Raw genomic sequence first — 16,638 nt, forward strand, 5'->3', positions numbered from 1 at the left:
AATATTTAAATTTAATTTTTATATTAATATTATTATAATATTTTAAACTTTGAAAAAAATTATTTTACTAAATATATTTTTTATTGTTTGTATTTATTAAAAATTATTTTTAATTTAATTTATTAAATATAGATACTATAATTTTTAAAATATTATTTTTTAAAAACTAATTTTTATAAATAATTTTTAAAAAAGTAGAAGTTTTATAAAACCAGTCTAAGAAAGGCAAGTCGGCAAGTGCATTTCATGGTCATTCACTGGTTCATTGACCTCAGACGACTTACCAGTTACCAGGTTCCAATTTTGACCAGGTCTAACCGTCTTATCATTGTTAATTTGACGCGCCTTATTCTCTTTCCTGGACCCTTCTCATTCTGAACCCTATATATTCACACTCCCTCTACGCCTCTACCCTCAAATATTCACAATACAGCTGCGGAGAGCTTCTTTTCTCTTTCTTCTTTATTCATTCAGAGATTATAAGCTTTCCTCGGTTACTTAGAATTTGAAATGGCACGCTCTTTCGCTAACTCCAAGGCTCTCTCATCCCTCCTTCAAAACCAAATCTCGAAGGCTCTCACCGCCTCCCGTGGCTACGCTGCGACGGCAACAGGAAGCGTAGCAGCAAGAAGGGGAGGAGGAGCATCCAGCGCCATCAGAAGCAAGAAGTCTTCTTCTTCAGGGGAAGAGAAGGGAGAGAAGGTTTCATGGGTGCCTGACCCTGTCACTGGCTACTACAAACCCGAGAACATCAAGGAGATCGACGTTGCCGAATTGCGTGCCTCCCTTCTCAACAAAAAATGATTCAACTAACTAACCAACTCGTCCTTCATGCCTGGCTTAATGATTCGCTGCTTCACATGAAAGCCATGCCTTTAATTTATTTGCACTTGTTTCTTTGTTCTATTGTTACAAAAATCTAATGGAATCAACTTCATTATATGAAAACCGCACTCTGTTCTCTTCTCTGCTTTCAATTCAATGCCATAGTTTTCTTTTTATCACATTAATTACATTAAGTTACGTTGGATCAAGCTCTTGAGAAATTTTGTAACATGAAAAAAGGAGAATTTAATTTCTTTTGAATTAATACAAATTATAAAGTCAACAGTGATATCACTTTAAAAATTTTATATGTTGATACTGTTACTAAATTTTCCAATTGACACTTGAAAGTATATGTATATAGCAAATCTAATTTCTATATATGACCCATGAATGGTGCTGGCTCCACTACCACCTTCTGCGGACATGATTGTCACACATGGCTATACTCGCGTGCTATGCTTTTAAGATAATTTTTTTTTTTTTTAACTATTCTACCGGTATTAAAATCAGCTACTAATATAAAATATATATTAAAATAAAATATATATTAAAAATAAATTAAATTATACATATATATAAATATATTAATAACTGATTTTTTAGTATACAAATAGTATTTTTTATATCTTTACTAATCATCCAACCATTAGTATAACTTTATTCTAATATACATTTTGAACTCACGCAAAGTGAATTACATGTCTAAATGTTTAAGCAACGTAGCAACAATGATAATCACGGTACTTGATTATTTAATTTGATTACACCATTTATGTGAAGCCAATAATTTTAAACGAGAATTTGATAGCAGTAGTATACGATTTTGTTTCTCTTTCTTTTACGTACGTGTGGAAAAAAAACAAAAAACAAAAAACACGAGAATGACAGAGGAAGAGTTTAAATGCAAATTGGAAACTACATACTCCTATTTTGTTGGTAAGTAATGCTTACTGAATTCATTTATTTTCTAATACACGCATGCATGATTTTTTTTTTTAATTAAAAAACATTTAAAAGACAAAGTGTGTGTGGCAAGTAAATCTTAATTAATTCAGAAGATATGTTGTGAAAAAGAATGAGTATTGGATTTTATAATAACAGCAAATGAGTATTGGAAGCAGTCTACTTTAATTGAATAAACCGCCCAAGCAAGAAACAAAACCCCATTATAATAGTCCCATGAGATTCCTTTTTCCAGCGCATGCATGTGGATAAAGTTCCACTTGTGACCTAAACATTCGACAAAATCTCTCATCTACTTCTGCATTTTTATTAATTAGTTACTTCAAATTATTGGACTATACATGAATAATATCATGACTTCAGAATTGTAATTAATAATTGAGAAATATATATATATATATATATATATATATATATATATATATATGATGGTATCGGTATATGTGGTATGCCATTGCTTGGTCCAACAGCAGATTAATCTGCCACCACATTTTTATAAGAAACTAACACTAATATTTACTATAATATCAATAAGTGAGTAGTTTAACTTTTGTGCTCAGTTGCTCACATTCTTTGTTTGCTTGGTTATATACACCGAATCGGACTATATAAAGAGTAGACCATATTATGATTTGATTCGTCATCTTGTGTGATTATTCCAATTCCAATATTCATCACTAGCGATAGCCTCAATAACAAATTTTGATGCAATCTAAGAATTAAATTACACACTTTAAACAATTTTTTGAATAGGGTGTATTGGTTTGGCAGGGTATAATAATTCATATGAGGTATGATACATAATCGGTAAATATTATTATTTTTTATTAGTAATAATTTATATATATATTTATAAGTATTTTAATTTGTACACAATAAACATATAATTTACATTTATATTTATCAAAATTTTATACATATAAATTAATATAGTTTGTATCTATATTTTTTAGAATTTACACACATAAATTAATAAAATTTATTTATTAAAACCAATTTAATGTTTATACTCGTCAAATAATAATAAAAAAATATAAAAAATTGTTGGTCTCAAAAATTTCTTTAATTGATATTTCAACCAACTAACGGGATTTGGAGATCAATTATACCACTTATGGAATTGGAAATTGATGAATGATGAGTCACCGTCATTCACCACCACCAGTGCTTAAATTTTCATATTATTATGTGGAAGCTAAGATCTAAAAATAATGTTACACCTAATTCAGATGAAAGGCTACCTGAAAAGTAGTTCTTTCCTAATAATTGAATTACAAACATATGTATAAGAGGGAAGCATGCGATGTTTACCATACAAAGGAGTGGACAATAAAGATCCCAGTGAGTGTGAGACTATTCAAATGTATGATGAAATAAGTCTGTTAAACTACTGTACATAAGCCGACAACGCCACTTCAATTATTATCATTTGGCGTATGAAATTCATCATGAAATATAGTATTGAGTAGAGTGACAAATAAATTTCTAAAAATTTATATTTTGGATAGATTATTTTAAAAAAAATATTAATAAAATTTTTTAAAATAATAGATATAAATATATTATTTTTAAATTAATCTCTATAATTAGAATAAAAATCTTAATTTAAACTAATTTTATTACTAACTTTTTGAAAAAAAATTAAACGGTCCGAAATATAAATCTTCGAAATTTATTCGTTGTTTTACTCTTGTATTATACGAAGAGTTTGAAGAAGCAAAATGCCAAAATAGTAAGTGAAACTTTCAACATTAACGGCTTTTATCCCAAGGGACTACTTTGTTAGATTTAAGTGTGAAACACGTTTGGATACATGTTCTCTCCTGATTTGAAGAAGGGAAACGAAGATTTTAACGTTCATTACATTGTAATATAAAAGTCAAAGGCCGCGCTACATTAGAAGAAAAGTCCTTTCCATGTGTCTAGAAAGAGCAGCCAAAAATTAAAGCCGGGAATTATGCTCTGCTTGGATCCTTCTTTCAACTCACAATCATGGCACCTTTCAAATATTTTATTCCTAAAATCAAAATCATATACATAATGGTATTCCTAATTTGGTCTAGCTAAAAATAGTGTTGATTCGCAATTGAGTTTAATTTTTTATAGATGACATAGTTAAATCTTTTATGATATTGAATTCAAAAACATTGTTTGTGTATAAATAAACAGTAGACACCTACTCAAATAAAGATGTTAAAAACATCTTCTTATGAAGAGTCTTGTGTTAAAAGTGTGCTTTATTTGTTTAGCCACACTTTAGAGAAAGATAATATTTTTGTAACATATCAAAATCAAACTCTTCAATTCATCATCTAATGGTAGAAAAGATACATCTTTACATAAAGATAATTGTAACATTTTTATAGTAGTATCCATCTAAACAGTATATACCTAATTAGCAAATAGTAATTCATTTTGCAATTGGCCTAAAGAAGTCTCATTGTCTAATCATCATATTGGAATCTTATTCGCGAGGCACCACGACCTCAAGAGTCAAGTCTTATGTTAGTAAGGTCAACTAATTTTCATTATTGGCGGCTCAAAGTCAAACAACATTCATGCCACGCAATAAACAGTAACACCATTCAAGCCTAATGCCCTAATCTAATAATGAAGTAACCATGAATTGCAAATGCATAATGAAAAGGGGCCATTCAGTAAGCCATTTAAGAATGAGACCGAACATCGACGATGCCATCTCCATTTCCGTCTAGATTCTAAAACTACACAAAACTCCTTTCTGCATAATTTGTGCGATTTTAATTTATGACTCTGTTTGATAAACACAGACATGATCATATTTAGCGGCAAACACCATAGTCACAAAAGTAATTAAGCTAACGGGCAAAAACAATAGAGAACATTTGTATTTCATTAATTTATAGGAAAAATTCAAAACGCAGTCTTCAATTGCGTTTTCAATTGGATCTGTACACTAATTTTATTTCTGAGTTTTCAATTGCACTATTTTAAATCTTATATTGAACTATAGACTTTAAATAAGTCCTTAAACTTATTTTCAGTATGAGTCAACAGTTGAGCTATTGATCTGGCATAGCCACTCTCACGGTGACATTATTAACGGCTAGGTGACATGAACATGTGATGACCATGCTCCAATTTAGTCTTTGTCTTTATGTATAAACCTTAAACACAGTTTAAATCCCATCTTCTTCTACTTCTGCATTTTTCTTCCATCTTTTTCGATTTCTTCTTCTTCTTCCAACACTGCTCCAATTTAGTCTCTGTCACGTACCACAACTTCTTTTCTTTCTAAAATCTCAGGTGTTGGCACTTCATGCTCCATGAACACATCCACAAGATCATTATTTTTCTTAGCAAAGAAACATATCTCTCTTAACTCCCCCATCATTGTTTAATCTTCTCAGTTCAACCTCCAGACTCCTACTTGAAACAAGTCACCAACATTTTTTTATCTTGTTGTATCCAAATTCTTTATGGTAATTCCTAATATAGAAAATTAAATCTCTAACATATCTTCATTAATATCATTCAAACAATTTTTGTTATCGGGAGAATAGACCATCATTCCTTTTTCATTTTTTTGAAAGCTTCCCCCGTGATGGAGCATGATGTTAAGTAGAATTTTCATCTTCATAGAAATAAAGGTCAAACAAATTAAATTAACTCAATGACCATCACTAAAACCAAAAGTCAACAGTTCACATATCATGTTTACGGCCAAAAAAAAAAAATCTGTTCCATTAACAAAAAATAAAGCATTCAAAACCCCCACCCTAATAAAACAACAATTGAAACTCTAAACCTTCAACAACGATGAAAACAACCCAATCACATACAAAAAGAAAACTAACTAAACCCATGAATTATATATATATGGTTAGTGAACAAAATTTTGCTGTATACTAACATCGCTAACATCCACAATGGTGTTTCCTCTTGTTCACACGAACTCAGTGAACTCAACGGCGACACTAGTAGTCTCCCAAAATTACTAAAATCGCAAATCACACCACCTTCGTCATTGTCAGAATAAGACGGAGACGAAGTGTTGAGTGTTGGAAAAAAGAAGGGAAAGAATTGTGAATGATCGAAACACGTGTCTCCAACATTTTTTTTCCTCATGCAACTAAAATGGTGACATTTTTGTCTCACTAGGTGCCAAAACCTTAAACGACGTCGTCCCTTACGTCTAGTGTGGTAGTAATTGTGCCACATTAGTACTCCGATTCACTGACTCATGCAGGAAATGGGTTTGGAGACTTGTACAGAGCCCGGAGTTCAATCTGAAGTCTCAAAATGGTGCAATTAAAAACCCAGGGATTAAATTAATATACAAACCTAATTTGAGATTATTCAAGAAATTAATTTTGATTTGAGAAATCTTTTAATTTTTTTTTATTTTTTATGGTATCCTAGACCTCAGCTAGTTCAACGGTCTAAAAATTAATTTATGGTGAATCTAAACTTCAATTAACCAACAAATTACTATATCTACATAATAGAATTTAAATCATAATACTTAAATGAAGAGAGAATTGGTTACACAACTAAACGAAGTGGGTTATTCTGTTTTTTGTTTTCATATGTGCCAAAGGCCCAATATGTTATGTTTTTGGCTAACAGTCTATATTTTGTGGGTTGCCACAAAAAAAAAAGAGAATAAAAATGCAAAACACTTTATCATACTTAAAGCAACAGAACCCTGACCAAAAAAAACGCACCGGAAAGATATAGTTCTGCATATTACGAATAAAAACTAAATGGAGGAAACTACATCACCATTGTTTTCCCGGGAATTGTTGCAATCGAATCCACATCCACACTGGGGGCATTGGAGAAAGTTGTTGACGGCAAAGTCGGCGGAGGCAATACCAACGGAGAATTGGAGTTCATCATCGTTACGAGTGACCTCAACGATGTTAAGCCACAAGAGTGCAACCTTGACACTCACACCCTTCAGCTTCGCCAACCTACCTTTCGAGATCACTCCCTTGATGGTGGATTTGTACTTGAGCTCGTAAGATTCAATGCTGAAGCTGCAAGTTCCATTCAAATACGCAGTGAACTGACCCGTCTTTGCGTCAAGCTCATACCCGGTTGCACCCTTGGGAAGAAGACCCACTGGAAAATCGTACTGTTCTAGAACATCGTATGCTGTTAGCTTCTGATCTTCTTGCTGGGATGCGAGTGAAACTGTGGCGTATAGAAGGACACATACGAGTGCAACTGAGGATTTCATTATCGCTTGCGTTTGATGACAATGGAAAACTTGTTTCCTTATAGGTTGAGGGCTGGACATGTTGAGATCAAGACACGACCATTGATCATAATAAATAAATGCAGAACATATATGTCCTATAACAAAATTTATGTGGCACTGCTTGAATTGCATTACTGTTTTCGACTTCATGCATGTTTTCGTTGCCACTTTGTTGATGAGGTCAATATCAATATTCTAATAATGCGTGCAACTCGCGTAGCACGTGGCAAGGTTCTTCAGAGTGGAGGAGTTCTACAAGATGACGAGGTGGAAGGAAAAATATTTGGATTATTATATTGAGTTTAATTTTCGTACTCAAAAAGAGTTTTTCATGAAAAAAAAAATATATATATATATATTGTCATATTATGAATAAATCTAATTAGATGATGTATAAAATATTTTACATTATCAATGCCTAAAAACATTGATCCCTAACATAGCGTTTGTTTTGAGGAGACTTAGTATTGTGTTTGTTAGTTCAGAGACTGGTACTAAAATTTCTGTCTCTATCTCTAAAATTTCAGTATTTCAGTACCTCCAAAAAATAGGGACACAGGGACTGAAATTTTTAGAGATGGAGACTAAAACTTTAATAATATTTTATACCTAAAATACTTTCATTTCAATTAATTAATTCCAATTTTACCCTTTGTGCAAATTAAATTAGAGTTTCATTCTTGTTTCAATTCCTGTCTCCTATTTTGCACCAAACAGAATACTGAGATTTATTTCAATCCCTGTCTCTTGGTCTCTGTCTCTAAGTCTCATTCTTTCCGTCTCTGTCTCTCCACCAAACGCTACCTAATAGACAGCTTTTTAATTTGTTTAAAATACTTTTTAAATACAATGTTAGTGTATAAATATATTAATATTTATTTATTTTTTGTATAGAATGGTGATGTAATGGACTCAACACATCTGATTGATTTACAAAGTATATAAAATCGTTTTACTTATAATTGACCTTTACTGGGATAAAATTTTGTTGCTGTATATCATTATGCAAGAAATAAGTAAAAGTGTAAAACAAACTATATAATGTAGATAATGGATGACTTGGTGTATAATTTTTTTCTTTGAACAACTAGTATTTAGAGCTCATTTTAGTCTTCTCATTCTCAACAATCACAAAACACAGACTGAGCGCAAACACGCACACACGCTTCAAGCACACTTGAGGCATTACCTCAGGTTACAGCATTCCCATTGAGAAACTGAGAAAGAGAGTTTATTTTCTTTTCTTTTCTTTTTTCGGGGGGTAGTTGAGAAACAAAGTCGATCGGCTATAAGTTAATCCAAATATATACGTAATTCTTCTGCCATGGATGAGAATCAAGGTTTTAGTTTCTATCAACCAACAGGACCTGTTTGTGCAAATATTACATGGCTCGTCATCCTTAGAGGTCAGGACACATCGAAGTGATTGGTGAGGCATCTACAAATGACAAGCAACTACGAGTTATCATCAATAAGACGCATGAGAGACACTGAAGAATGGATCTCATTATCAAACTCCTGATTTGATGCTAGGACTAGAACTCCTAGCAGAATATTATGAGATTTGGTTTCATAATATTCCACTTTATAACCAGCCATTATATATTATGTGAAAAAGAGAAACTATTATATTCTCCATGATATAGGAAATGGACAAATATTCCTAATAAATTAGGTTACACGGTTTTAAAATTTGAGAAAATCCAGCAGGAATTTGTCAATATTCAGTAGTTGTTATTTGACAAGTCAGAAATGAGATTAATCCTTCATCTACCTAGTTTATACGTCTATAATCTATTTTCTCTCTTCACATTACTTGGTCATGTGACTGCCCAAACCTTAGATAATCCATTCCCATTTAGTTGACATAATAGATACAAATAACAAATATAAGCATGTAACCAAGTAAAGATGCAGGCATATAAAGATATGTGAAATTACTATATTAGCCCACTTATCCTGGACTTCTGTTCACATCTAAGTTCTAGCCCATACCTGATATCTCCAATTAGCCCTTAAATTCTTTGATCATTAACAATTGGAATCCATATATAGAAACTCACCGCACCTTTCAAGTTTTAACCCATCCTCTTGTTTGGTTTCAATTTGAAGTAAGAAATTCGATTTGCATCACACCTCACAGTCGTATATTGGGGTCCCAATTTGCTAGGAATTGATTTCCTTCCAAAGCTCTGGAGCTTCAATGTTTTGATTTAGCTCACTGATCGATATAATAACTACATTATTAAACATTGTGAATTACAAGGGGAGCATCTTACAACTTGAAATTCTAAACCCTAATACCTATGTAAGGCCTTTTTTCCTATTGGATGCAGGGGTCTCATTATCCATGTTCCTGGTTTAGATATATGGCAATCATGGCAGCAGAATTCAAAAAGTAATCTCATCACAAGTTCACAACAAACGAAGGCTCAAACCAATGATTATGAATTTATGCTATATTCATACATCTGAGTTAACAGTCAAAGAATGCATTACAATCAAGATTGGCATCGAGTAACAAAGATATAAATGTCAAAGCAATGATCACGATATGTGCATTAATCTAAGGTCAGCAGGAACTTTAGGACTAAGATGCACCATGCAAGTATGTAAACATTAAAGAGATGAAAACAGAATGTGGTCCTTTTTTTTGGTAGCTCAGTAATAAATGAGGGCACGGGAGATGTATGGATAATGACAAGGTTCGCTGTTTATCATCCAATTTTTTCCCCTTATTCCCAACCACCTCATTCATATTCCTTTGGAGGCTGCCTCAGAGATTTACTAGCCTCTGGCAATTGGCAAGCCCATGAATCCTCAGCCAGGCCTTTCCAAATATAAAACAACGAATATGTTCCAATTTAGGTTTCACAAACCTACTGATGAAAGCCAAATTAAGAATTCAAAACAAATATGATAGTACTTATGAGTATTTTAGTCGAACACAAAAATTGAACATAGGGATCATACATTTCAGACAAATTCTTTGAAAATCTCAAAAGAAGTGGAGAAGATAAGCAGGCCTTAACCAAATAATTTTATGAATGAGTTGATAACAAATAATTCACAAAGTCAAAATGGGACTAAAGACAAAACCAGAAGATGAAACAAGGGGAAGGGGAAAGAGCTTACATACAGCTTTGAGCTTAATCAGCTAACATCCTTAAGCCTTTTTATCAATGTATCCAGAGATTTCTTCTTTGGATTCTGCCTGGCTCCACGACTACCAAAGGTTCCAAAGAGCCGATCAGAAGGATCCCTCAACTTCTCTGAAACAATCACTACTTTCCTATGGTCCAAAGTATTGTAACTCCTCTCCCTAATCACTGCATTCAAGAAGTTCTCTGGATGATTGCTTAATAGCAAATTAACCAATTGCCTTGACTCAGCAAGCGCCATCTTCAATTCATCAGCATCTCCATCGGCAAAAAGGGAGGCCTGATTATCAGCAAATTGTTCTAAAAGCCGGATGTCCACATCAAATCCAATAATAGCATTCACATTAAACCTCTTGACAGAGTCACTAACTAAAGCCCCAACAATCTTCTCTGATATGTGCGAAAGAACTTGCTGTAGAACTCTTTTGAGGACTTGAGTTGGCAGTATCTGTTGAGCAGTTGAAACCAAAATTTCCAAATAAATGATGACCTCATTTACATATTCATTTCCACTCTGTGGCGGCTCATCAGCCATCCAATTTACATTCTCAATAAGCAACATAAATCCATCAACCTTGGCTTTAAGTAGCCCAGAAAGGGTCTCTTCTGCAGCATCTCGAGCTTTCCTAAGTGGGAACTGCCTCCTGCTTCTCTCCACCATTCTCAATGGAATCCCTGAGAGCTGTGCAGCATGGCGAAAGAAGAAATCACATGCACGCTCGAATACAGTCATATTTGCTGCCATTTGCATTGCCTGGGGCACACCACTAACTGATGTATTAATAAGCTTTAACAAAGCTTCATCTAAGACCTCGGTCAAAAGCCTGTCTAAATATTTCTTAACGATTTCATAGAACTCAAGCTGCCCACCATAAGACATGAAACTCACAGAATCCTCAATGAAGGACCGCACAATGCGGCAACAATCAGGCACAGTTGTCGAAAATGGTGCAACATAAGGAAAAGCAGGTACAATATCCGACGTTTGTATTTGGAAAGAAAGCACATTCATGGAATACTCATACTCTTTCTTCATCAACATCTGCTCAAACTTATCAGCAGCAAGTGCCTCAGCAATCTGCTTCCGACAATCTGACAACAGAAGCTCGTGATATTTATCCCTGTGTTTGCTCAAAACATCTAGCAATGCATCAATCGGGTACCCATACCTCCGCAGAGTCACTCCCAAAAGGCTCACATAGTCCTTAATGAGCAAGAGATGATTGGCAGTCTGCATTCTGGAGAACTGATCCTCCAACACAGAACACATCTTGCTAACAGCAATATCCCACAAATTCTCAACCTCCATCTTCAATATCAAACCACCGCCAGTCCTCAAAACCCTATCCTCTACCACAAAGAAACCCGCAATCTGCGCAAAGAATGTCTGATGCGATTCAAGGAAAGGTGTCATCGAAGATACCTGAAAGTCCGAAGTCAACTGAAGCTTCCGATTCTCATAGTAATACTGCTTGAACCGCTCTTCCAACCCTAAAGTCTGGTGAATATGGTAAGCCCTGTACAAAGGAGTCAAATCAAAACCAACAATTCCACCTCCGTTTCCGTATCCATCCTCACCGATACCGCTACCAGCGGCAATTTCATCATCTTCCTCCTCCTCCAAAGCGTAAATGCAATCCCTAACGCTGAGCCTGCTCTGCTCCTCTGCCTGGCGCTGCTTGATCCTGAGATCTTCTTCTCTCTGCCTCGCTGCTGAAGCTTGGCCAATCGCCAGCTGTCCAAGGTTGCGACTCACCACTCGGATCTCAACCAGCCAGTCGCCGAACTCCTTACTCACCTTCCTCTCTATGTGCGACCGGATCTCCGGGATCTTTCTCTCTAGCATCCTCTTCAGCGTCGTTGACGGCGTCTTCTCCAAGTATTCCCTCTCGAGCGTGTCAACACACTTTAGCGCCATGTAGAAGTTGTCGCCGGCGAGGTGGCGGTTGGCGCGTGAGCACACCTCCATCAACTCCACGCATGTATGCACCGATTCAATTGCGAGGTTGACGTTCCGCGAGACGTTTCGTGTCTCGACGAAGGCGTCAAGCGATGAGAGTAGAGGACGCGCGACAGACTGGAGCTTAGAGTTGGAGTCAGAGAGGGAGGACTTAAGGTCGTCGACGTCGGAGAGAAGAGATCGGAGGTCATCGACAGCGAGGATGAAGTCCTGGTAGTGTGCCTTGCAGACCTCCTCGATCTCGGACTCTTTGGAGCGCGCAAACTGGCGGAGGTGGTGGAGGAGCGTCTCCGGCTTACCGGAGGCGAAGGCCTTGCGGATAAAGGGGCCGAGGTCCTCGTTGTTGCAGATGGCAGAGGAAAGGAGGAGTTGGTCGAGCTTGTCACCTGAGTCGTCGCCGTTCGCCGGAGCGACTTTCCGGCGAGGGGGCTTGGAGGAGTGCATCGCCTGGTTGTGCTTGTTAACGGAGCAAATGGAGCGAATTTAGGGATTATGGTGTGAGAAATTGAAAAACCGTTCACTCTTCCTCGAGAAACATTTGTTATAGTCTTTGCAACTTAATTTTTAAATGACAAATTCATTCTTGAAAAATGGTTATTTTGCAAATGGTTTTCGATAATTATTTCAATTAAATTTATTTTTAAAATATCTTAAATTAATTATATTATTATTTTTATTATTAAGTGACATCATAATATATATTTAATATTTTTAATTAAATATTAATATAATAAATTTATAAAATTAAATTAAATTAAAACTAATATTAAATTAAAGAATTTTTAATATTTCAAAATCTCACTTAATTTGAAGTCGATTTGATTTAATTATATAAATTTAATATGTTAACAATTAATTAGGATGATGGTAAATATATATGTGTTACTTAATACGCAAATTTTAATGCTATTAATAAAAAAAAGTGATAAAATGACTAATATAATTAATTTAAATTTTTAAATAATAAATTTAATTAAACAAATTTTTTAAAATCTAATTTATTTATTTATCTATTTTTATTATATAAAAAGTTAATATTTAAGTTTTTTTATGTTGTATTTAAGTCATATTTTTTCTTCTAATAATATTATATCAGCAATTTTATTTATTTGACAAACTTGAAAATCAATTGATCATCTTTTAATAAAAAAATTTTAAAAAATAAAAAAAAAAATATCTATTATTATTCAATTAAAACATAAAGTACTAATTAAATACAATAAATATACATTAAAAGTATCATAATAATAATTATAAAATTTTCAAGTTATAAATATTGAAATTCTACTATTTAAACATGTTAATACTATTACTATTACATTATTTGATCTACTTACGCATGCTATATAAAATTCAACTACTTTTTATTTCTTAAACTCTCATATTAATTAGCGAAAATTTCCTCAAGTAAGTTTAAATTTGTCACATTTTTTTACTAAATACATTCAAATATATCATAATTCTTTTACTAAATACATTCAAATATATCATAAGTATCAAATTAATTCATAGTTTTATATTTATATTTTTTGTCATTTTCATTATCATTCATTTTTCTATATTCAAGTAAGTTTAAATTTGACACATCTCTTTATTGGGTATATTCAAATATATCATAATTATAAAATAATTAATTTATATTTTTTGTGTTTCTCATTCTCATTCATTTTTTAATATATTTTTTAATTATTTGCAACCTAAAGAACACCACATAAGAAGACAAAATATGATAACTAAAGCAAATATAAAAATAGAAACAACAAATGAAGATGTAATTTTATACAACTCTAATATAAAAGGTTTATATATTTTTTTTAAAATAAATGAATTTAAATTTTAAAATAATAAATTATATTTTAATTTATATTATATTTTTATTGAATAATTATAAAGAATTATATACAAATTATTAAATAAATATTTTCTAAAATATTTTTAATATAAAACAATTTAAATTTGACATTAGTTTACATATTATCTAATCAATCTCTAAATAATATAATATTTATTAAAATACATTATAATTTGGACAAATCACCCATATAAACTAAACTGGGAAAAAATTTACGTGATTCAACCAAACCAATAATTATTACAAGGTTCAACCAAGAGGGCATTTTTATGTAATTCAAATTAGCCTAATTCGAATTACATTTTCAATGTAATTCGAATCATACTGATTCGAATTACCTACACACGCACACACCCACTAATTCGAATCAACCTGATTCGAATTACACCCAAAATAATTCGAACTAAGGTGATTCGAATTAGTGGGTATGTGTACATGTGTAGATAATTCGAATTACATTGAGATGAAGTTCGAATTAACCTGATTAGAATTATATAGATATGTATCTCTAATCGATTCATTAAACATTTTTGTATTTGGCTGATTTGTGTAATTTTGAGTTCCTATTAACTTATTTCAGTAATTTACTCTTATAATTTACTACACTACACATCATTGGAGTCTCATTCTAATTAAAAAAATAAGTGATTTTTCACAAATAAATTTGAGCACTTATCTTAAATTTTGGAGGGAATATAAGCAATTAAGATGAATATTGAATTTCAGTTTTAAAATGTATTATTACTTTATTAGTGAGGATGGAGATTTCCGATGGAAGAAAATGGTTTCATAAATTTATTTATTAGTAAAATTAATTTTTGCAATTTTTATTTTAATTAGATTAATTCTCAGGCTTTTTAACCCCAATCAAATTTATATATGTTTAATTTTATCCAAATTTCATTTTTTTTACTTATTTGTGCCATTTATTTGAATAAATTATGGCTATATTTTAAATTTATTGTAGAATTTTAATTCCACAAATTTAAAATATAATAAAATATGAAAAATTCTGGTAAATCAATTCGTTTATCTAAAGTATAGTTTTATAAAACTTCAATTTTTGAAAATGAAAGGTAAAAGATACAAAATAAAATAAAATAAAATAACTAATGAACCAAAAAAAATAAAAAATTACAAGTCATAAAATGATAAAAATATCTATTTTTTTTTTTCAAAATTCATAATACATGAGAAAAAATATAAGTAAGAATAAAATTTATTGATGTTAGAATTTTTAAATAAAAAATTAGAAAATCAATTTTACTAATGTATGAAATCTTAGAAAGCTAATTTTACCGTTTATTCGAAATAAAATGCTATACTTTGAATTGTATAACGCACAATTGCACATTTTTGTGTATATTCTAACTTCGTTATTTGGTAAAGGGATGCATATATGGTGGGGCGGTTGCACCAACTCCACCAATGTGAAAGTGTTATTATTTGTCAATTGTCATAATAATATATTTTGAGGGGGAAAAAAAAGCTGGATGTATAGAATGAATTTTCAAATCCTGATCCAAATTATTATATTTGTTTGTTGATATTTCGATCTAAATGTAGAGTCTAGACTTCTTTTGATGATGATGTTATTGTCTCTTCTAGGAAGCGAAGCTGTCTGTTGAAAGTATGATGAATGAGAAAAATTTTATTAAATTGAGATTAACAAATATCTGAATTTGATGAGATATTTATACAGTAAAAAAAATTGTTATTATTTTTTAACTTATCCACTTATAATGATAGATATTTACTTCTCCTTTTATTTAGAAATTGTTAAGATTTTTATATTTAAATTAGTGTATGTTCTTTTATTTAGGAATTGTTAAGATTTTTATATTTAAATTAGTGTATGTTTTCGTACACCGTACGAAATAATTAATAAAAATATATAAATTTTTTATTAAAAGAGATTAAACAAAAAATATATATAATAATTATTAGTATAAATATTTTATAAAGTTATAATTAAAATCAAAGTTTAATTATTTTTAATGTTAAAAATATAAAAAATAATTAGTATTTGTCTTAATTAATTTAGATTGATTGAGTGGTCATCTCACTCGTCTACCTAAGTAAGTATTAGAGTTTCGAATCCTGCTTTGTGTATGTAACAACTCATTGGCTACGACAGACTCTCAATAAATGGAGTTTCAATCCGTGGAGGATTAGTTCTCGACCTGTCGAGTTAGAAAATATAGTGAAAGAAAATAGTATTTGTCTTGAAAGTAAAACAATTCTCATTGATGATAGCAATATTTATGGAGATTTGCCTTTGTTGAAATTTAACCGTGACAGTTTTATTTATTGGTATCATACTCATTCAAGAAGTCAAACAATATGATCAACGTTATTATTGGTTAAAATTTTATATTTTATGACATGATTTTCAAGCTTTTAAAGTTATAAACTTATGTCATTACAAAAGCTATTAGATTAATTAATAATATTTTTTGGTAATATTACCAAAACACCGTAGTTGAGTATATTAATTTGTGTAAAAAGAAATTATAATAACTTTTGTTATTCAATATATAATTTATTCTATTGAAAAATAAATTATTATTTCTAGATTGGAATATATTTTTTTCTCCATTTTTATATCATTTTATTTGACAATAATTAC

The 16,638-nt window shown here is 31.6% G+C and overlaps 3 protein-coding genes across 15 annotated transcripts; 1 reads left to right on the forward strand and 2 right to left on the reverse strand.

Annotated features, from left to right (window-relative positions):
- The first annotated feature begins 405 nt into the window (after positions 1-405).
- Positions 406-948, forward strand: LOC107645642 (indole-3-acetic acid-induced protein ARG2). The gene has a single exon (XM_016349721.3). It carries the CDS (start codon positions 511-513, stop codon positions 802-804), a length of 294 nt encoding a protein of 97 aa, XP_016205207.1. The 5' UTR covers positions 406-510; the 3' UTR covers positions 805-948.
- Positions 949-5,030: 4,082 nt separating this feature from the next.
- LOC107645645 (uncharacterized) lies at positions 5,031-7,223 on the reverse strand. Of its 3 annotated transcripts, none has more exons than XM_088489793.1 (2): positions 6,556-7,223; positions 5,031-5,196 (listed from the first exon to the last, which is right to left on the reverse strand). In XM_088489793.1, exons 1-2 carry the CDS (start codon positions 7,184-7,186, stop codon positions 5,177-5,179), a joined length of 651 nt encoding a protein of 216 aa, XP_088345919.1. In that variant the 5' UTR covers positions 7,187-7,223; the 3' UTR covers positions 5,031-5,176. The 3 variants fall into 3 exon arrangements, with proteins under 3 accessions (XP_088345919.1, XP_088345920.1, XP_016205209.1); XM_088489794.1 differs by lacking the exon at positions 5,031-5,196 and adding an exon at positions 5,955-6,059; XM_016349723.3 differs by lacking the exon at positions 5,031-5,196 and having other exon boundaries at positions 6,318-7,220.
- Positions 7,224-8,099: 876 nt separating this feature from the next.
- Positions 8,100-12,730, reverse strand: SEC15B (exocyst complex component sec15B). Of its 11 annotated transcripts, none has more exons than XR_015885802.1 (3): positions 10,176-12,706; positions 9,105-9,273; positions 8,100-8,474 (listed from the first exon to the last, which is right to left on the reverse strand). XR_015885802.1 is itself a non-coding variant. In XM_088489790.1 (2 exons), exon 1 carries the CDS (start codon positions 12,599-12,601, stop codon positions 10,190-10,192), a length of 2,412 nt encoding a protein of 803 aa, XP_088345916.1. In that variant the 5' UTR covers positions 12,602-12,706; the 3' UTR covers positions 8,100-8,474; positions 10,176-10,189. The 11 variants fall into 11 exon arrangements, 7 of the variants coding, with proteins under 7 accessions (XP_088345916.1, XP_088345915.1, XP_020959539.1 ...); XR_015885803.1 differs by having other exon boundaries at positions 10,172-12,706; XR_015885805.1 differs by having other exon boundaries at positions 9,100-9,273; positions 10,172-12,706.
- Positions 12,731-16,638: the final 3,908 nt, after the last annotated feature.

This window comes from Arachis ipaensis, chromosome B6 (assembly GCF_059453495.1).
Source record: "Arachis ipaensis isolate K30076 ecotype BB chromosome B6, ASM5945349v1, whole genome shotgun sequence".
NCBI lineage: Eukaryota > Viridiplantae > Streptophyta > Magnoliopsida > Fabales > Fabaceae > Arachis > Arachis ipaensis.